A 22553-nucleotide genomic window follows, 5' to 3' on the forward strand; every position below is an offset into this window, starting at 1 on the left:
GTAGTATCTGTTCTTATTGGCTAAGATCAAGTGTAGTATGGATAGGATGCTGCGCTTGGTTGAGGTCATTAGGTTACATTTAAGCTTCATATTCATATGAAGCAATTTTTAAAAGCAGCATCTCGGCCTTTTGGCTAAGATGCAAATGAGATCCAGCCTTGGAGGAGGAAACCTGCCCCTCCTCCAATCAGCTGGGCTCATGTAGATCAGGCCCAAGACAGGAGGTGAGAGCCCTGTCTTGCCAGCCTGGATTGGAAATGTCTCAACTTGTTGAGACTCTGAATTGGACTTGATTTGATTGAATTGGAAAAGTATTTAAAAAATGAAAACAAAAATGCTCAGTAGACCTGGCAGCTTCCGTGCAGAGAGAAACAGGGGTCAGGTCAAGGATCTTTCTTCAGAACCTAAGGGAGGTGAAAATGTAAAGCAAAGTAGCTATTTACATGTCACTGAAAGCAAGCTTGCAGGTCCCACAATGATCAGGAAGGCAAATGGTATATTGGCCTTCAGTGCAAGAGGGGCAAGGATGTTTTGCTGCAGCAGTTCCAGGCCTTGGTGAGACAACATCTGGTGTATTTGCACATTGTTGATTTGATTTATTGTTGTCACATGTATTAGTATACAGCGAAAAGTATTTGGTGTAGAGAAAGATCAACTTAATGCAAGGTAAGTCCATTCAAAAGTCTGATGGCAACAGGGAAGAAGTTGTTCTTGAGTCGATTGGTGACCTCAGACTTTTGTATCTTTTTCCCGATGGAAGAAGGTGGAAGAGAGAATGTCCGGAGCGCATAGGGTTCTTAATTATACTGGCTGCTTTTCCAAGGCAGCGGGAAGTGTAGACAGAGTCAATGGATGGGAGGCCATTTGCGTGATGGACTGGGCTTCATTCACAAGCCTTTGCAGTTTCTTGCTGTCTTGGACAGAGCAGGAGCCATCCCAAGCTGTGATACAACCAGAAAGAATGCTTTCTATGGTGCAACTGTAGCAGTTGGTGAGAATCTACTCTTTACTTGAGAAAGGATATACTTGCCAGAGGGAGTGCAGCAAAGGTTCACCAGACTGATTCCCAGGATGGTAGGATGGTTGTGTGAGGAGAGATTGGGTCGGCTGGGTCTGTATTCACTGGAATTTAGAAGAACATGAGGGGATCTCATTGAAGCATATTATATTCTGACAGGGCTGGACAGACTGGATGCAAGGATGTTGTTTCCTGTGGCTGGGGAGGTCCGGAACAAGGGATCACATTCTCAAGCCGTTTAGGATTAACCTGAGCATCGATGAATAAACCAGCCTCCCATCCATTGACTCTGTCTACGCTTCCCGCTGCCTCAGAAAAGCAGCCAGCATAATTTAGGACCCCACGCACCCTGGACATTCTCTCTTCCACCTTCTTCGTCGGGAAAAAGATACAAAAGTCTGAGGTCAAGTACCAACCGACTCAAGAACAGCTTCTTCCCTGCTGCTGTCAGACTTCTGAATGGACTTACCTTGCATTAAGTTGATATTTCTCTACACCCTAGCTATGACTGTAACACTACATTCTGCACTCTCTCGTTTCCTTTTCTATGAATGGTATGCTTTGTCTGTATAGCGTGCAAGAAACAATACTTTACACTGTATGTTAATACATGTGACAATAATAAGTCAAATCAAAAATGGATTTACAATGAAACACATTGTGCCTCGGCAGAGGGCCACGACTAACCGGGGGGGGGGGGGGGGAGGGGGGGGCAGGGGTGGCAGCGCCGGACCTGGTCATCAGCTTGGCATGGCCAGAGAGTCAACAGTTAGCATTGGCATCCATTTGATTCAGTTTCTTTTTGGTTGTGCCATTCTTAATCTTGTTTTTCATGGTTTTGCTTTTGGACAGAGTTGTTCATTATGCTGGAATTTATACTCAGCCTGGACAAACAAATCCTTTGTTTCTTTATATAACCATTAATACTCCCTTTGCCTTTCATACCATGAAATCTTTTGACATAAAATCTCTCTTGTTGTCCATCCTATCACAGATCTTCCCTGTTTTCTCCCTGCTCCCTCCCCATTTTCATTTGCACAAAACCTATTCCATTTCTATCTTCCTTCAGTTCTGAAGTGAGGTCCCTGACCTGAAACATTAACTCTATTTCTCTCGCCATGTACATTGCCAGCCCTGCTGAGTATTCCCAGCATTTTTGTGTTTTTATATCTAATTTCACTGTTCTTGTCATAAAAATGTTAGCAACGCGTAGCTCCAAAAGAGTGGGGATATTTTTCCAGAAAAGTTGGCACCAGTACAAGGTAGAGTTTTCCCTTGGCATCTTGGCCAATATTTATAAAAATAGATTATCTGCTTATTATTGCTGTTTGTGGGAGCTTGCTCTGCATAAGTTGGATGCTGTGTTCCTACACAATATGTGGAGATGCCGGCGTTGGACTGGAGTAAACACAGTAAGAAGTTTAACAACACCAGGTTAAAGTCCAACAGGTTTATTTGGTAGCAAAAGCCACACAAGCTTTCGGAGCTGCAAGCCCCTTCTTCAGGCGAGTGGGAATTCCGTTCACAAACAGAGCATATAAAGACACAAACTCAATTTACATGAATAATGGTTGGAATGCGAATACTTACAACTAATCAAGTCTTTAAGAAACAAAACAATGTGAGTGGAGAGAGCACCAAGACAGGCTAAAAAGATGTGTATTGTCTCCAGACAAGACAGCCAGTGAAACTCTGTGGGGGTTACAAATATCCCAATGAACCCAATATCCCGGTTGAGGCCGTCCTCGTGTGTGCGGAACTTGGCTCAGACGGCGCAGAGTCGCTGAGCAGAAACTGATAGCCAAGTTCCGCACACACGAGGACGGCCTCAACCGGGATATTGGGTTCATGGCACACTATTTGTAACCCCCACAGAGTTTCACTGGCTGTCTTGTCTGGAGACAATACACATCTTTTTAGCCTGTCTTGATGCTCTCTCCACTCACGTTGTTTTGTTTCTTAAAGACTTGATTAGTTGTAAGTATTCGCATTCCAACCATTATTCATGTAAATTGAGTTTGTGTCTTTATATGCTCTGTTTGTGAACGGAATTCCCACTCGCCTGAAGAAGGGGCTTGCAGCTCCGAAAGCTTGTGTGGCTTTTGCTACCAAATAAACCTGTTGGACTTTAACCTGGTGTTGTTAAACTTCTTACTGTTCCTACACATTAACAGTGGCTACACTTCAAAAATGTTTTGTTGGCTGTAAAACAATTTAGGACATTCAGAAGTCATGAAGGCGCGATAGAAATGCAAGTCCCTTTCACATTTTGTACTTGCGTTGGTGTTATTGAAAGGAGTAATGTCATCCCATTGATAAATGATTTGACTACCATTTTTCATTATAAACCTAATCCCACATTTTTCCCTGATGTTGATGATTTTGTTTTGCAGATGGACCTCTTATCTTCATTTTCATGTGCTTACTTATCTGGGAAACACAACAATTCCCCTCCCTCTAACAATGTTTCTATGCTGAAGCCTGGTCATACTGCACAGTTCCAATATATCACCAAAATGGCCATTCTTCATGTCAGCCAAGTTGGCAAGCCTTTGTCGGCTATTCCACTGCTGAAAACATCCCAGACTGCCCTCTCCCAACATCTGCACCTTTTCAGCTGACTTCCTTGGATGGTGATCAGAGCTTGAGATGTTTTTTCCCTTCTCAAGCCAAGGCACTAATGTTCATTGTAGTTGATGCCTCTACCCTTCCCTGCCTGAGTTTACCTAACTCAGCATAAACAAGGGGCAGAGGGAAACTGAGATTGGGACAGTTTCTGGGTCCCAAACCTACACCCAAAGTGGGGGGGGGGGGGGGGGAAATAGGCAGACTGTTGAAGCTGTTTGGCCAATCAGCTTGAAAGATCATTAAGAGAGAAGGTGCTTCAAAATGGAGGTGCCCTCTCTCCAACCTTATTTAAATTTTAAATGGATCTTGTGCCAGAACAGCAATGTGGGGATGGCTGATGGCATCTACCTGATGGCCTGCCGCTGCACTCAGGTAGGGTGAAGGTCCTGTAAGCCTGTCAGGAGTCACCCCCCAGTCTGCCACTCGGAGGCTGCCTGTATCCCTGCTGCATTCCCATCTCTTCCCGGCCCCCCCCATTCCTCCTCCACCAAACGGGCCAGAACGGGATTGAGCCGGGGAGTTTTAGCCTTCGACCCTGGCCCTGCCTGGGGATGAAAGTCCAACCCAGAGACTTTCCAGCTTTCTTTAACACTGATGTTTACTGATTCCCCTTTCACTGATGTTAGCTGAAGGAAAATAGGATTTCCATTTGACAGAAAATTTCCCTGCAAGTGTTCAAAAACAGAATGGCAATAATCATCGGGGACTTCAACCTGCATATTGATTGGCTGACTCAAGTTGGAAGGGGTGGGATGGAGGAAGAGTTCTTAGAATGCTGTCGGGATAGTTACCTTGAACAGTATGTTACAGAACCAACGAGGGAACGAGTTATCTTAGATCTAGTAATGTGTAACGAGGTAGGTAGAATTAAGGATGTTCTTGTGAAGGACCCTCTTGGGTCAAGTGATCACAATATGTTCGAATTTCTGATACAAATGGAAGAGGAGAAAGTAGGGTCCCATACCAGTGTCCTCTGTTTGAACAGAGGGAAGTACGATAGGATGAGGGCTGAATTGGCTAAGGTGGACTGGGAGAGCAGACTGGTAGGTAGGACAGCTGAGGAACAGTGGAGGATTTTTAAGGAGATCCTTTTCAGTACTCAGCAACAATATATTCCGGTGATAAAGAAGGACTGTAAGAAAAGGGATAACCAGCCGTGGATAACGAAGGAAATTAAGGAGAGTATTAAACTAAAGACCGATGCGTACAGAGTGGCAAAAAATAGTGGAGAATCGGAAGATTGGGAAAACTTTAAGAAACAACAACTGCCCTCATCTACCTTCTTGTTTACCCGCTTCAAAAAACTCAATCAAATTTGCGAAACATTATTTTCCACTCACAAAACCATGCTGACTGTTCCTAATCAGTCCTTGCCTCCCTAAATGCCAGTAGATCCTGTCTCTCAGAATATCTTCTAACAACTTATCCACTACAGATGTGAGGCTCACCGGCCTATAGTTCCCAGACTTTTACCTGCAGCCCTTCTTAAACAAAGGAACAACATTTGCCACCCTCCAATCTCATCCCACCCTGGGGCGGCACAGTAGCACAGTGGTTAGCACTGCTGCTTCACAGCTCCAGGGACCTGGGTTCAAATCCAGGCTCGGGTCACTGTCTGTGTGGAGTTTGCACATTCTCCCTGTGTCTGCGTGGGTTTCCTCCGGGCGCTCCGGTTTCCTCCCACAGTCCAAAGATGTGCGGGTTAGGTTGATTGGCCATTCTAAATTGCCCCTTAGTGTCCCGGGATGCATAGGTTAGAGGGATTAGTGGGTAAATATGTAGGGATATGGGGATAGGGCCTGGGTGGGATTGTGGTTGGTGCAGACTCGATGGGCCGAATGGCCTCTTTCTGCACTGTAGGATTCGATGATTCTATTCTTCTATGTGGCTGTCGATGATTCAAATATCTCTGCCAGGTGACCCGCAATTTCCTCCCTAGCTTCCCACAATGTCCTGGGATACACTTCGTCAGATCTCGGGGATTTATCTACTTAGATTTATTTATTTATCTACTGGATAAATAGTGTTCAGTTCTATTTATAACTTTAGTAAGGAAGCAGCCCAGGTCAGCCTACAGCTTTCAGGTTTGGTTTAACAGTCAGGCAATGAACATATCCAGCCAACTGCCCCTCACTGTCAGTGTCATCATCTCTCTGATTTCTCCATCATCAACATTTTGGGTGGGTCCAGCTTAACTGGACCAGATCTTTACAAGAGCAGGACAGAGGCTGGGTACTTTGCCTCCCCACCTGTAGCCAAGTGGTCAACAGCCTGAGCAGCTAGGCCCAACATAAAATTGGACACTTTAAATTAATATACAGCTAGACTGCTTCTACAAGCAAGACCTGATGGAATGTGGACAAGGTCAAAAGTCAACAGGGACCAGCCTAGAACTGTTTTGCATTTTGAACAGAGGTGCTTGACCTTACAATAGGGGAGTCATTATGACCTGAAACCCATCACGAAGTAGCCATATCTTGAAAAGAGAATTCAGACCTCTTACATATTGAATAGAGATGCTCGACCTGAACAATGGAAGAGTCATTCTGACCTGAAGCCTATCAAGAGGTACTTAGCCAGAAGAATAGGAAAAGACATTATGATTGTCTGTTCCCTAGTTTTAGTCAGACTCCCTGCTATTAACCAAATCTTGGAAGGGATATGTACACCTAGAATGACCTGGCCTCACCTCATTAGGTGTTGTGACCCCCGCCCTGTGACCCCATTGGCTGGAACCCAGAGAACATTCCAGAAGGGCTCAGAGAGGGGGATTAAAAACTGCCATTTTAAGGCAAACATCAGCGAAGACTCGGCCAGCCTACTACGACCTCTGATGGTGGTAGAGGGCATGTGAGATCCACCTTTGAACCAAGAAAACCCTGAGTTCATCTGTTGATGTGAGCTCAGTGAATTGAACCCAGTCAACTGCACCAGAATGGATAGTTTATGTTTTTCAGGTAGTCAGCCTGGTTTGGGGAAAAGTTAATTTATTGCGCAAGAATTGTTTCTTTAATCTGTAAGTATTTTTAATAAGGCTAAGTTCAAACCTCAGACATGTGTCTGTCTCATAAAGTAAGAGCACCTGGATAAACATGTTTTGAGTGATAAACTGGTCAAAATGTCTGTATAGAATATTTCACAGGCCTGACCCCTTAAAAGACTCTGCCATCCAGGGTAACAGATACATCCAAAGACACTGCAGTTAGCTTAACAGTGCCACTGAACTCAGTATCCACTCTTCAATCTACATTGCATTATGGTACCAATACTGTATATATAACATAGAAGACACAGAAATCCACCAGGATTATTTCAACAGCTATTCCTTCCCCCGAAACCTTAAGAAAGACAAGAGCAGCAATGTCATGGGAATACATTCACCTCAAGTCACATACCATTCTAATGGATATATATTGTCAATTGTCGATCCTTCAAAATTGCTGGATGAATATTCTAGAATTACTCATCCACCACCATAGTAGGGGCACCTTCACCACAAGGGGTAGTTCAAGGGAAAGTCTATAACCACTTTCTCAAGGTACCTCAGCAAGAAATGACACCTTGCTGGAATCTTCCATATCCTTAGAAGAAATTTTAAAAGCCTACATTTTGAAGCACGTTTGATTTCATTTCTTGTTTCATTTCCATTATAAATCAAAATTGCTCCCATCTTGCTTAGCTGTGTATCATGGATGTTGATCAGTTGCCTTGGTGGCACTGATCATGCTGTTGCCTATTAATTGTGCTCGTCTATTACATTTTGACACAGTGCATCTTTCTATGGCTCTTTCATTTTTCTTTTGGCACTATAGGTCAGTTGTGATGGATATGAGGCAGCATTTAATCTCTCTTTCAAACTCCTCTAATCACTTAAAGTGTTCCCCTCAAGTTACCTCCCTCTAAGAATTTTGTACAGAAGTTGGGTCCTAGATGTGCACGTACCACATGAATGCTGTCATTACAGATTTAATTTCCATTAATCTGTAAATAAAATGTTTTTAATATTAATGCAAAACAGATACATCTCCGGATTTCCTAAGAACTGTGAGAATTCATCGTTTGAAGGATCAATTTTTAACTGTTTTACCCAACATAAAGAAACATTTGTGAATTTAGTCATGGAAATTAGTAAAAATTGATTTTAAACTTATATCTCTCAACCTACCACATTTTCTGTTAGCCAATTGTTATGGTCAGGTGGGAAGTGGTAGAATGACTTCCCCTCTTTCCACTTCCCACTGACTGCAGTGGGTGCTTTAAAAGATAATTTGCTTGGTGTGTTCACTGGTTAAGTGCTGTGACTGTAAAAGACAGGTTTCCTTGTAAGTTTTAAAAGAAAAGGAAATAGTATTTATTGTACTTAACACCCAATATATTAAAATTATTTCCAAAAAATGCTGCAACTTTCTCATGCACATATATTTTCAAGAGGCAGAAGCACACGCACTAAAGTAAGTTACAAAGAGGGAGGGGAGGTAAATGATTTAAAAGTCCAAAAAGAGAGTCAATCATATAAAGTTTCTGTAAATCGTTGACTAGAGCAGTTTCAGGCCGGGTTCAGTGACCTTTCTGGATTCTGTGTTGAAACAATTTAAAGTGTTGACGGACAATCTCTGTCCCTCCTCCGGGAGTCAGCAACTCCTTAGTTTATGTTAAAGATGCTGCCTGTGGGGTTTGACTGGTCGAAATGCAAGTTGGTGGGTGCAGGTGTGATTTCAGCATTCGTAACAGAGAAAAGGCGAGACTTCAGAAGCCCAAGGTTTATTGGAGAAAATTCATTTTTATTAGTGTCATAAATGGGTATAAATGTGCTTCAAATACAAATTTCCATGTCAAACTCGTTTTAACAGAAAAATACAGATGCTGCACTTGCAGTGGCTGTTTTAGCTGATAAAAATAATCTATGGTTAAAATAACACATGACTATCTCAAAATACAGGTAGGACACATTTGCAGAATGGCTGGAGAGAGAGAGAGAAATGAACTACAAAATCTTCTTGATGTTACCAATTTGTGGTTTTTCTGGACTCTAACCCTAGAAATCAGTGTCTTTTCACCTTACTTTCTATCACCTGACATTCCTTCACAAACTAGCCAGTTACCAAACATGGTCATAACAACTGGATAAAAGCAAATTACTGCGGATGCTGAAATCTGAATCCAAAAGAGAAAATGCTGGAAAATCTCAGCAGGTCTGGCAGCATCTGGAAGGAGAGAAAAGAGCTGACGTTTCGAGTCCAGATGATCCTTTGTCAAAGCTTTGACAAAGGGTCGTCTGAACTCGAAACGTCAGCTCTTTTCTCTCCTTCCAGATGCTGCCAGACCTGCTGAGATTTTCCAGCATTTTCTCTTATGGTCATAACAAGCTAATTCCAGGTCCATTTGTTTAGTGTCATTAGGTTAAGTAGGTCAGTGTGGCCCTCTCCTCAGCTGGGGTTCAATGTCCAAAAATCTAACAGCTTGGTCCACACCACAACCACCCAAATACACAGGTTAAATCTGGATGTTTTGCGAACGGTTCAGGAGATGGATCAGTCACATTCATTTAAGTTGATTTGTTTCTGGTGAGCTACATCTAAACATCCCAACTCTGCTCTGATAACTTTACGAATGGCAAGGTATAGTTATGGAGATGTTTGGCCATCTTAGGAACTGCTGCTTAAGTCACTTAAAATGCTGTTGTTCAGTCTTTTAAAACATATTCTGTGGCTCCAGCCCGTTCAAATCACAAAGTTGTTTTCAATTTAAAACATGGTTTTATAACACAATGTAAAGAGAAACTATCAAAATCAACTGATGGCCTTTTAATCAGAAATGTAATATTTATGAAACAGAAGAATTCATTTTATTTTTGTGTAATATTCTGTGCAAAAGATAGAAAAAACGTAAGTGAATTCCAGCTTGCTTCTACCGTAATGTGAATGAAAACTTAACTTGATCATTTCTCCCGAATAATCAAAGGAGTTTTATTCAAATAAAAACCGATCGAAGCACATCCTACTTGCAGCTAGAACACTGGAGCCTTATCCTGGGTGTTAATGCTTGAACCTGATTTCAAATGATACTTGCACTTAAGCTTGACTGGAAAGTCTAGAACTGGGGCCATAGTCTCAGGATAAGGGCTCAATCATTTATTACTGAGGAGAAATTTCCTCACTTGGGAAAAATTGTGAATCTTTGGAATCATTTATCTCAGAGGGCTGTGGATGTGCAGTCTTTGAGTGTATACAAGAGTGAATCTGATAAATGTTTGGACATGTTGATCTGGAGGGAAGTAGGGTCAAGGTTACAAGGCCCAGGCTTCAGAGGCTATTTTGCCTGCTTCCCATTCCTTATCTTGAGATTGTGGAGTAAATTTGCCAACTTTGACCAGGACTTTTGATGACTTGGCACCTCTTTTGCAGAAATCCTTTCAGCTAATGTCCATTTTGCATTTCCAGTTTCCCTATTGCCTTGAATAACATGACTCAGCATCTGTGTGTTGAGTTCACCACCAGCCTTGGTGAGATGGTGCGTACGAAATGTACAACAATAACAATGTGTTATTCTGACAGAGGTGAATAATTCCCAGGCATTGACTAGCTAGCATTACTAAGTTTTTTATATTCAATGGAGCAAAGTCTGTTCTGAAACTGGAGCTATTACGGACATTTTGAGATCTTTAGGAAAGCAGTGAAGGTCCTTGAGAGGGTGGAGAGGAGATTTCCCAGAACGGTTTCAGAGATGAGGGATTTTAGCTACAAAGTCAGATTGGGGAAGCTGCAGTTGTTCTCCTTGGAGAAAATATGCTTGAGGGAAGAGAGGTTTTTTATAAATTAATTTCCAGAATATGGGCATCACAAGCTAGACCAGTATTTATTGCCTATCTTAATTGCCCTACAAGATGGGAGTGAGCTGCCTTCTTGAACTGCTGTAGTCCATGTGTAAGATTATGACAGATTTCGAGAAGGTAGACAAAGAAAAGCTGTAGCCATAAGCTGATAGTAGTAAGGGACACAGAGTTTAGGTTTTGGACAAGAGATGCAGGGGATTGTGAGGAAGAACACTTTTTAGCAGTGAGTAATGATGACATGGAACTTGTCCATGAGGGTGGTAGAAGAAGAGAAGGTCAATGATTTCAAAACGTTATTGGAATAACAGTTCAGAGAAATAACCAAGAAGGACTATGGGGATAGAGTAGAGGAATGGGGACCTACTGGATTGCAGGGAGTGGCATGGACTTGATGTCCTGAATGGCCATCTGTGCTGCAATGACTCTCCATTTCATGCAATGAAATTGGTTGTCTCCAGAAGAGTGTCCATGAAGATAATTTTCAACATGGACTGGTTGCCACAGATGTAATTTAGTTACATTTCTTCTTCCTTAATTGCCACATGATCATACACAAAGTCAATGGATTAAAAGGAATATTCTTGTTTACTTAACAAGGATCCCAAGCTAGATTAATCATACTGAATAAAGTGCATGTGGATTTTGAAGTATAAATTGTCACTCGCATGAAACAATGGGTGGGATTTTCCGGCTGCACTTGTTCCAAAAGTAGAAAATCCCGCCCGAGGTCAACGGACCTTTGCATGGTCCTGTCCCACCCACTACAATTCCCATGGTGGGCGGGATGTGAAAATTCCACCCACTGTGTAGGATCCTCATACTTTGGCACATTTATATAAATCTATTCTATTGAAGAAGCAGGATGGAAAGCAGCAGAGATAGGGTGACAGATACTTGCACAGGAAGAGTAGAAGCAGAGCTCTCTCTTTTCACACAATCTTCATATTTATCAAAGTCAACTTCCTTGATTGCACAAATATGATCAACTCTGCAGTTTGTGTCACACTCAATTAAATCATAATTTACAGAATTATATTTATAATATTTCTGTAGGTAGGAGTTATTATTGTACAGCTTATCCAGTGCTTTTTGCATAGATTGAACTGTACCATCCGGAATGTTGAATGCCTTTGTTAGACGATATTCCAGTTGCCACAATGGAGCTATTGTGTTGGCTTGGCTTAAATTGAAGTAGTATGTCACCATATCCTAAAGAAAAGTCATAAGTTATTACAGTATTGGTGAAACTAACTGAATTATTGATGAATAATGACCATAAAAACCAAAGTGCTTAATTATACAAATAAATCATTTTAAAAATTGACAGCAATTTCAAGATTTAGTGCAAATGTAAATCATAGAATCATGGGGTGATTACAGCACAAGAAGGCAGCCACTCAGTACATCTGTCTATGCTGACTCTTTAAGAGTGACTCAGCTAGTCCCACTTCCCTGCCCTTTCCTTGTTGCCCTGCAAATTCTTTCTTATATCGTTGTTACAAATTTCACAAAAAGGAAAAGGAAATGCCTTGTTCAGTGATGTATAACTTAATTTTTAATTGGAGATCGAAGCAGTAAGTACTGCTGCACAACTTAACTGATGCTGAAAGAAATATGTTCATTGTTGTTTAATGTCTCCATTATGATTCATCCTAGATGGGCAGCACGGTAGCACAGTGGTTAGCACTGCTGCCTCTCAGCACCAGGAACCTGGGTTCAATTCCTGGCTTGGGGAGTGTCTGCACATTCTTCCCATGTCTGTGTGCGTTTCCTCCGGGTGCTCCGGTTTCCTCCCACGCTCCAAAAGGTTAGGTGCATTGGCCATGCTAAATTCTCCCTCAGTGTACCTGAACAGAAGTGTGGTGACTAAGGGATTTTCACAGTACCTTCATTGTGGTGTTAATATAAGCCATTGTGGTGTTAATATAATATAATGTGACACTAATAAATAAACTTTATTTCTAGAAATTAGATTTCTTCAAATAATCAAAAAAATGAAGTGTTTCATGAATTTCAGCTTCTATTTTTAGCTGATATGTATGTCTGATATTAAAACACAGAATAAAATCTTTAAGAAGTGATTTGATTATTCTGCTTTTCATTTCCTAGTTGACTGTGAGGATTCTTTAGTGTGATTGGCGACTTGGACAGTTTGCTGACAACACTGCAACTCAACACTGAGAATCACCATTAAACCATGCTACAATTGGTTACAATTTGAGAGGATTAAAGTTCTCACCAAGGAAATGGCAAGAACCCTCAGTGCAACTTTCTTTGAAATCTGTGCCAATGTTCCGTTAAAAAAAAATTAAAGTAGTAAAGAGGGAAGTTCACTTATCAAACTCAGTATATCATGACAAGGTTGCAAAATTGTTGAATGATGACTTATCCTCATTAATACCTCCATAGAGACTAAAGTCAGACTAAGCATTAATTTCAGTCTCTATTAAGTTAGGAACCATGGAAGTGTCAACCCTGTGAGTTGGCCTGCAGGGGACTCACTGGACATAGGCAGAGTTGAATATAGTTTACCCCAAAGTGAAGACGAGGTGAGTAAATATTTCTGGATGTGTAGTGCTCAATGTTTGAATCTCAGTTGTATAAAGCAAACATTTCATTTTCTTCATTCTCTTGGAGGTATTGGTTGTTGAGATATGGCTCCACAGGTGCTGACAACTATCCAATGTTTTCAAGTGGCCTCATATGATGAAAGTGGCCTTTCATCATGAGTGTAGATGCACTATTCCTCAATGGAAGGGATTGTGCATTTACCAACAATGACTTGGTAATAATCAGAAGTAAGAGACATCTAGTTAATTATTTCCCCCTCCCTAACCAAGAACACTGAAGTCAATTATAACACTTCAACTGGTGCTCGAGTTAACTCCTTATGGGCAAGGAATCAAATTTGGGATCTATTGCTCTGAAATACATAGTAGTTATAAGTGTGGTACTTTTGCCTATTTGGAGATCAGAATAAGGAAGGGAGCATTTCAAGTGTGTCTATAAAATAATGAAGTGCAGGCATATTTACTGCAGAGAACCCCTTACCTGGACTTCCAATGTATCTCTATCATACTCAAATATCCGAATCCCAGGGTTGTTAGATCCATTCTCCACACCAGGCAGTGTTGTTTTCCATGGAGTGATGCCAGGTGTAATAAACATAACTCCAATGGGAGAACCTGGGAGAGAAACAAAAGATTTCTGTAGAACAGGGTGCCCAGACTTTAGTGACCTGAGTTCTACTTTTTCAACAGCCATCCTAACATGATCTACCCCCTCCCCCCACTGGGACATTCAGGCATGTTGCTTAATGCTGGCCTTATATTGCCTGTCTTGTGAATAAAAAGAACAAAATTGCAACAAAAATGTAAATAAGTGAGGACATGTATTGTGCTGTAGATCCTTACTCACTAAGAATTGGATTGAGACCCAAGGATAAGATCTTACAATAATACAGGAAAGGCTATTCGTATTGTGCACAAGACTTTTGTAGTTAATAGGGGTAGGTGGGAGTTACACTTCATCAGCTTGGGCAAAATTTGAGTTCAAAGCTGCAAGGTTAATGTCTAAAGTGCTGCCAGCACAGTTAGAAGTGAAAGTTATGTGCTAACTGCATTCTGCTTTCAACCTTTGTTATGTAGGATTTTTGCAGCTGGTTTCACCAACAATGCACAACACTAAGTAATATAATTTAGTTTCTATTACATCAGTGGGCCAGTAACTTCCATATGTTGAGGGAGTACAGAATAGTCATGAAATGATAAGGTTTTACTCATCTTTTCCACGGAGGAAGCACATGCAAACAATGCACACCACATTGTGCTGACTCTGCGCACGTGCAGGTTCAGCACTCACGATTTTGTGCATCAGGCCAACAGCGAAAGTTAACTTGATGCAGTCCGTTGGAAAAGTACTTCCCCACCAACCAGCCGACTGCGATCAACATCTTGGCTATAGAATACTGCATTCTGCCTACCTGCTGTGATGTTTCTGGCCCGCGGCCACCATGTTCTTTGTTATGCAAAAGTGAAGCTATTGTAATGTTCCCCTTGTCACTAAATTCGAGACACCCTCCACCCCCATTATATGAGCATATAAACATATGAATTAGGAGCAGGAGAAGCCACTCTCTGGTAATACCCCTCTGCCTTTTTACTTCTTTGCTCTTTAAAAACCTTCTCAAGGCCCATCCTAGTGGCCTAGTGCTCAGTCACCTTTCCTAACCCTTGCTCATAGGTTGAAGTCCATCCTTGTTATTTTGCTGTAGAGCGCCGTGGGAAATTGAAAAATTAAAGGCGATATATAAATGCAAATTGTTGAAGCTGATTCCAATGTACATTGTGCAAACATACATGTGGCATTCAAAGCAAAAAAAATGTTGAGGTCAAAGGAACATTAACTTGTCCAAACCTCAAAGTATGCACTGTTGTGATAATCACAGTGCGTACAAATATATGTTACTTTTGTAACCAGTAATTTAGCAAGAACACCACAGCTACATTTGGAAATCCTGTGCATTTATGTTCGATACAAATAGACAGTATTGGAGATTTTTCCTTTTTGCTTCAGAGCTAGAGACAGGTTTGCAAATTACTTTCAACTTGAACTATTTTGTGACTGAAGAAGCCAGAATTAACTCTTCCAGATACTTGAAACTATGTGTTTATGATGTGGAGATGCTGACGTTGGACTGGGGTGGGCACAGTAAGACACCCTTACAACACCAGGCTAAAGTCCAACAGGCTTATTTGGGATCACGAGCTTTTGGAGCGCTGCTCATCACTCACCAAAATACTTTACAGCCACGGAAGTACTTTTGGATAGAGCCACTGATGTAATGCAGGAAAGCACAGTAGCCAATTTGTGCACAGCAAGCTCCATCAACAGCAATGTCATAATGACCAAATCATCTGTTTTAGTGGTATTGATTAAGGATAAATATTGGCCAGAACACCGGGGAGAACTTAATGGTGGCATATGAGCTTTCACATCTACTTGACAGGGCACACTGGGTCTTGGTTTACCATCTCATTTGAAGGATACACCTCTGGCAGTACGTCATTCCTTCACTATTGCACTGGAGTGTCAGCTTAGAGTGTTGTACCTAGGTCTCTGGAGTGGGTCTTAAATGCAGAAAATTCTGACCCAGAGGTGAGAATGCTACCCACTGAGTCACGGCTGGAGTATAGAGTCATGGTAATATGGTAACTATTGGAAAGAGAAGGCACGTGGGACTAATTGACAGCTTTTTCAGAGAGCTGGTGCAGTCACAGCGGGCCAAAAGATCTCTTGTGCTGTTTAATTTAATGATTTCATCAGTGCCTGTGTTGGGTGGAATTACAGCCAGACTTGCAGGCTGAATTCCCCGGCCAGGGAGAACGGAGAATTTGGCGCTCAGCCAAATCTCCAATCATTGCAGCAGGACCAGCGAATCCCAGCTGTGGTCGAGCTCGGAGAATCCGGCCCACAGTCTCACCCAGTTAGCCATTGAACACAGGGTGGTAATTATTGGGCTGTTGATATAATGTCCATGAATTCTACAAATTAATGTATCATCTTGAAATTTTCACCCTCTATAATCAAAACATGTCCCACATCTGTTTCAGAAAGGATATATACCACCCAACACAGTAGTCACCTGTTCCTTATCACTATCCAGTAACTAGTGCAAAATGGGTGTTTGCAGACATCTGGTTCAGACTCAGCTGTTGTGCTAAACACTCAGGTTTCCAACCAGCCAATGCCCATGCTGAAAGCTGACAAATGAAGGACTGTCTCTGGACTTTATTATCAACAGGAATCAAGTTACTGAGAATAAAACAAAGGATGTATTTCATTACCCGAATGACTGTAGAACATCCGGAAGCTGTCGGTATGGTGGTGTCCAAAGAACTGACCGGCTATTACACTGTGATACTTTTGGACAATTTCAATATATCTTTTATTGAACTGGTGTCGAAACCAAGATGTCCCTCTCTTCTTTTCAAAAAATCCAGGTGGCACATGTCCAATAATATAAACCTAGGAATGTAGAGAAAATGCGGTTAGCCCCAGATACCTCTCAATACAATTATCATTTCACATACAGATTGAGTTGGTTTCTGTTGATAATATTAAAGCATCCTTGCTGACCTCTGCTGAGTTAGCTGTACTGAGCAGCGGCAGTGCTGGGGCTATAAAAATCCGCTGCTGTACCCCGAAAGAAGGGAAGAGCTATGACTGTAACGCTACATTCTGCACTCTCTTGTTTCCTTCTCTATGAACGGCATGCTTTGTCTGTATAGCACACAAGAAACAATACTTTTCACTGTATGTTAATATATGTGACAATAATAAATCAAATCAAATCAAATTTCTGATTGCTATCTGGTATCCTTCCACTGCAGACAGCAAGAATGTGTGTGTATGTATATGGAGATGCTCCCACTGATTAATGATATGTCCATTATATTGTTCAGATGCACTGGTGAAGGGCATTGTTTAATTCAGTACTTTGTGCATGTATAAATGTACATAAATATGTAGTGTGTTGTGTGGCTGGGGTGCATCATCACTTAAATTTATTTAGTTAAGTTTCCTTTTGATGGTTTATTTTAGTTACTGTGCCCCAAAAAGGTCTGTCTCCCCTCCCAACCCTTCATGTTTCATTTACTATTTATTGGTTTTATTTTATTAAAAGGACTATAAATGTAGTGGTTATCACATTTGCATTACGCACAAAATGTCCATTGATTCAAAACCAAACAGAAATATTATCAAATCTCATTTGTCTAAGTGTGAGGGGAGGTTCTGTAATTTGTGTTTCCTGTTGAGTATCTAGGGGACCCGTGGATGGTGGGCTAGTGGGTGCATCATCAACCCAGAAATGATATTTTAGTTAGTTAGGTTTCCTTTGATGAGTCACAATGCCCCACCAGAGGCCATCACCTCCTCTCATTTTTTGTTTAATTTATTGATCTTTTGGTTTATATTAAAAGAGTATAAATAAGTGACAACTGGGACACTGGATACAGGAGGAGAGCTGTAAGACTGAACAAAGTCAATCAACTCACTTGATAAAGAACTCTGTGTTTTGGTTTCTGTTTCATCAACCAGCTTGGATGCTCTTAACACCACTGTTTAATTTGCTACCAATCATTGTCCAGGATTGAACAGAAAACAATGGCCCTGAACTTATGCGCTCTTGTCTTCCTGTCTTATCTTGGTTGACTTTCTCCATCCTATCAAGGAGTTAATACCCTCTGTAACATGCCCTCGGAGATTCCCCTATGATGACAGATTCCCTTTGTGGCAGAATTACTAACAAAGATTTTATAAACAAACTTGGCTTTGCACACCCTCCCTCTTTATTTTGTTTCAGTAGAGAAGGACTTTATTAAACCAGTACTTTATTTTTAGCTCTGTAATATGTTGTATATGTATTTTGAGTTACAACTTACTTACTTTTTCTTTTGCTGTCACTGCATCTGAAAGAACATCTTCAAGCCATTTAAACTGGCCAGCAGGGTCACTGATCCCAATACTAAGTTTATTGCTCTTGTAGTACAAGTTTGTGTTTAAAACGATGATTCGCTGGTGTGTCTGACCCTGCAGCCTCTCAGTGTAGAAAGCTCCTAAAGACAATCACAAGCTTCAGTAAGAAGGTTCATTTAAAACCTGGATATTTCTTCCACATTCCTTTGCAATTCATATAGCCCCTAGGTTTCCGTCCATTTTCCCATATGTCTCTCATCTCTTTAGTGGAAGCCAGTAACCTACTCTCTCCATGATCGAAACCAATGTGGTTCTGTGACTCCATAGAAAGGGCCAAGATGATCAAACTCGTTTATTCCTATGACATGAGGGATTGCACAATTGTTTGACCACTTTGTCCAGCAGTCTAGCTGAGTCTGCTGGATTCCATTGGCCCGGGACCCCAGGCTAGCATTTGCACTGTGAGCAAACTGCTGTGTTTTCAGGTCATTTTCGTAATTAATGTTCTTTGTCTTTGGGAGAAAACACAGAAAATATCCAAAGTCAAAACACCATCAAATAGTAAACCAGATGGGACCCAGGGGAGCTCAGTTACTCCACATTCACACTTTGTTATAAACTGGATGATAGCAGATTTTTACAAGGAAGATCTCGTAACTATGACTATTAATTAGCAAATTATCTGAAGAAATAAACATTTCTTATCTGAAGAATTAGTACTTATAGACCTGCTGCTTCCACCTCTACCATTGTCATCCTGAACCTTTCCAAAGTCATTGCTACCAAAGGAACAGCAGTAGGCCATTCAGCCCTTTGAGTTTCTTCCACCATTCTGTTAAATCACAGCTGGTCTGTAGCTTAACTCCAGTCAATGACCTTTACCCCTTACCGAGCAAATCAATCTTAGTCTTGAAAGCTTATCCCATCAAGGTGTAATGTGGGTCAAAAAATCTGGAGAAGCTGCTGATCTAAATGCCTTCAAAAACCCATCCTGGCAGGTTGTCTAAAGTTCAATGTTTCCTTACCTGTATGAAGGTAGTGTCATACTACCTATTACAGAGGAAATTGGGGGATTAAAGTTTCCCCAATAACATTCCAGTGCTCTTGTGATGGCCCACTGTGGTACAGAGCCATTGAGCCCAGGAAAGTACAAAGTTCGATCCAACACCTGGAGTGTTGACGTTGGTGCTGAAATTGATCTCAGTGCCCTCGAGAAAGGAAAGGGAGAAACCAAAAGGAAGGTAAAAGAAACATAATTCATATAAGCCTTTCATCATGTTTTCTAATACCTCCTTGATCTCATGCTTTCCTGTCTCTTTAACCTCTTCCATGCCTACAAAACTGAGAGATTCCTGTCCTCCTCCAAATCTGCCCTCTTGTGCATACCTGATTTAAATTGCTCCATCGTTGGTGACCAAGCCTGTCGTTGCCCAGGTCCCAAGATCTGGGATTCCTTTCCTAAACTCCTCTATCCTCCTTATGACTAACCTCTTTGACTAAGTTTTTGGTCACCTTCCCTAACATCACCTTTCATATCTCAGTGTCAAATTTCATTTGTTAACAGTCCTATGAAGGGCCTTAGTGGAACATTTTACTATGTTAAAATCGTGATATATATACAAGTTGTTGTTTGGCTTCAGGATGGCTCAAGATGCTTCACAGCCAATCGCTATTACTCATGGTCACTAAATTAGTTGGCAATGTTGCTATGTTGCAAAAAACAGAAATGAAACATGTTTTATTTATTTATTAGTATCACAAGCAGGCTTACGTTAACACTGCAATGAAGTTACTGTGAAAATCCCCTAGTCACTACACTCCGGCATCTGTTCGGATACACTGAGGGAATTTAGAATGGCCAATGCATCTAACCAGCACGTCTTTCAGACTGTGGTAGGAAACTAGAGCACCTGGAGGAAACCATGCAGACATGGGGAGAACGCGCAGACTCCACACAGACAGTTTTAGTTCTGTTAGTTGAGGGAAAGATATTGGCCAGGATAATGCGAGAACTCCCCAACTCTTCTTTAAGATGGTGTCTTGCAACACTTGAAAGAACAGGTGAGACATTGGTTTAATGTCCCCTGTTATTACCCTTTATTGCCTACAGGATGGAAATAGGTCTGGACTCAGCTCTGATGGCCACCCTTGTAAAATAGCCTGCCAAACACAATGTCAAGACACACACATAAAGAGTGGTTATTGAAACTGTAAGGCTGTGGAAAAGGGGACTCGATGGGTGAGAAGAAGATATACAATTTCCATTTAGATTGTGAATCTTTCTTTAGCCAGACCGTTGTTAAACATTGCAATAGATTGATGGTCCATCCAAGGTGTCCATAGCTCCGCAGTTTTGTTGTAGATTCTGTGATAGTTAGCAGGAAACTGATTTTTTGGATGAAAGTCATGATTTCCCATTGCAGAGTAGACTTTAGTGCCTGTGAAGATATATCATTTATTACAGACCCAAGTTTCATTAAATTCAAAAGGACAAAACAGTTTATAAAGAAATAATCAACATATTTGTAAAACAGATTCATAGAAAAAGCTAATTGTGCTAATTCACCAATTTTGAGAGAAAAATATATTTTATATTTCCAGAATCTCCCGTACATATAATATAATTCTCTTCCCACACCTAGTGGTGCACTAAGGCAAACTTTCATTTGTTTCCATAGCTCGTAATTTCCAGTACAGGTTGCTAGTCTGTAGCCAGGGGCTTATAGTTTGAAGGATGCCATTCCAAATCAAGTGTTACTGACCAGGAGTCTCTCCCGCTCTTACCACCAGCCCGTGGCGTGTTTGGAAGGATGTGCAGGTTGATACTCAACCTTTTTGACTTCATTAATGAACGCACCTTCCTTGGCTATCAAGTCCTTGGGTGGGTCTCGAACCCAGAGCTTCTGGCTCAGAGGTAGGGGCGCTACTCACTGCGCCACAAGATCTCCACATATATTATATAGTAATGTTTAATTAGCAATAAATTAGACAAAGGACTGAATGTCTAATCAAAATATATTATCATAATGGAACTGTGTTCCCTAATAAAGGAACAAACTGAAAATATCTAAACTGCTTTTAATGGCATAGCTTGACTTCACCACGACTCAATTCATCTGCTACTGAAACCCTCACTCATGCCTTTATTACCTCTAGATTTGACTATTCCAATGTACTCCTGGCAAGCCTGACACATTCTACTTTCCATTAACTTATGATCATCCAGCTGCCTGTGCCCACTCTTGCATCAAATCCCATTCATCTATCACACTGTGCTCGCTGATCCCATTGGCTCTCAGTCAAGCAATGCCTTGATTTTAAAACTTCTCATCCTGGCTTTAATCTCCCGTATCTCAGTGACCTCCTCCAGCTCCATGATCCTCTGAGATGCCTGCACTCATCTAATTCTGATCTCTTGAGCGCCCCGAGGGCCATTGTTGTTACTTGTCAGTTACATTGTTAAGATTTGTTGCTGTCAATCACATTGTTACAGTTAAGAGAAACAGGTGATGGATATTAGTTGTCTTTGAGCACATTAAAATAGGGGATACAGTGGCCACTGCACGGGCTGGAGTGCATCATCACCCCCAGGAATGACATTTTAAATTGACTTTGTAAGCTTCCTTTTGAAATTTTGGATTTTTGTTATGGTGCCCCCCCCAGGGGGCTGTCACCCTCTCTTGTTAGTTTAATTTATTGATTGTTGGTTGATATATGAACAGGGGGTTCGGTGTGCACTGTGGGGATTGGAGTGCATTGTCAGCTGGGAATGATATTTTGAGTTGATTTAGTAACTTTCCTTCTGAAGTTCTGATTTTTGTTATAATGCCCCACTAAGGGTTGCCAACCTCTCTTAGACCATAAGACCAGAAGACATAGGCCACTCGACCCATCGAGTCTTCTCCGCCATTCAATCATGGCTGATTGTTAGTTTAATTAATTGATGATCTGTCTTACTTTAAAAGAGAATATAAATACGGATAGCTGGGAAATTGGGAAGAGCTTTGAGACTGGACAAGTCAATAAACTCTTTCAATAAAAAAAACCTGTTTTGATTTTGGCTTCACCAACCAGCTTGGATCCTGTTAACAATTTGAGGCCGTGCCTTGCTTGGGCTCTAAACTCTGGAGTTCCTTCCTTATACCACTCCACTTTCCCTTAAGATTCTTTTTAAACTCGCTCTCTTTGAATAAGGTATTGGTCATCTGCCCAAATATTGCCTTATGTGGTCAGGTGTCTAATGCTTCATGAGGCCCTGTGATGTTAAAGTCACGATATAAAGATAAGCTGTTGTTATTATAGTGCCTTTCTCCTGTCATATCAGACTTGTTAAGGCCAAATGGCTGCTCAATTAAGTAACCTTGTAAAAAAAAGGTACAATAAAGGGTTTGAACATTTGCAAAGGAACCAGTGGGAGGTACAGGAGAATTTGGGGTTTTTTTGTGCAGAAAAGTTGTTGCGATCTGGGATTGGCTGCCTGAGGGAAGCAGGTCGAGTCATCCCTTTCAAAAGGGAATTTGATAAATACTACGAGGGGTATGGGGAAAGAGCGAGGGTGGTTTGGGACTAATTGGATAACTTTCAGAGATTGATTGA

General features: G+C 41.3%; 1 protein-coding gene across 1 annotated transcript in view; it reads right to left on the reverse strand.

Moving 5' to 3' along the window:
• Window positions 1-11324: 11324 nt before the first annotated feature.
• The window catches only part of LOC144508910 (acid sphingomyelinase-like phosphodiesterase 3b), a 32339-nt gene continuing 21110 nt past the window's right edge, over window positions 11325-22553 (reverse strand). The window contains exons 4-8 of the mRNA XM_078237123.1: window positions 20252-20395; window positions 17928-18097; window positions 16325-16505; window positions 13530-13663; window positions 11325-11687 (exon numbers count right to left, since the gene is read on the reverse strand). Coding sequence (XP_078093249.1) covers window positions 11325-11687; window positions 13530-13663; window positions 16325-16505; window positions 17928-18097; window positions 20252-20395 — 992 coding nt within the window. The remainder of the gene's footprint in view (window positions 11688-13529; window positions 13664-16324; window positions 16506-17927; window positions 18098-20251; window positions 20396-22553) is intronic.

This window comes from Mustelus asterias, chromosome 21, assembly GCF_964213995.1.
Source record: "Mustelus asterias chromosome 21, sMusAst1.hap1.1, whole genome shotgun sequence".
NCBI lineage: Eukaryota > Metazoa > Chordata > Chondrichthyes > Carcharhiniformes > Triakidae > Mustelus > Mustelus asterias.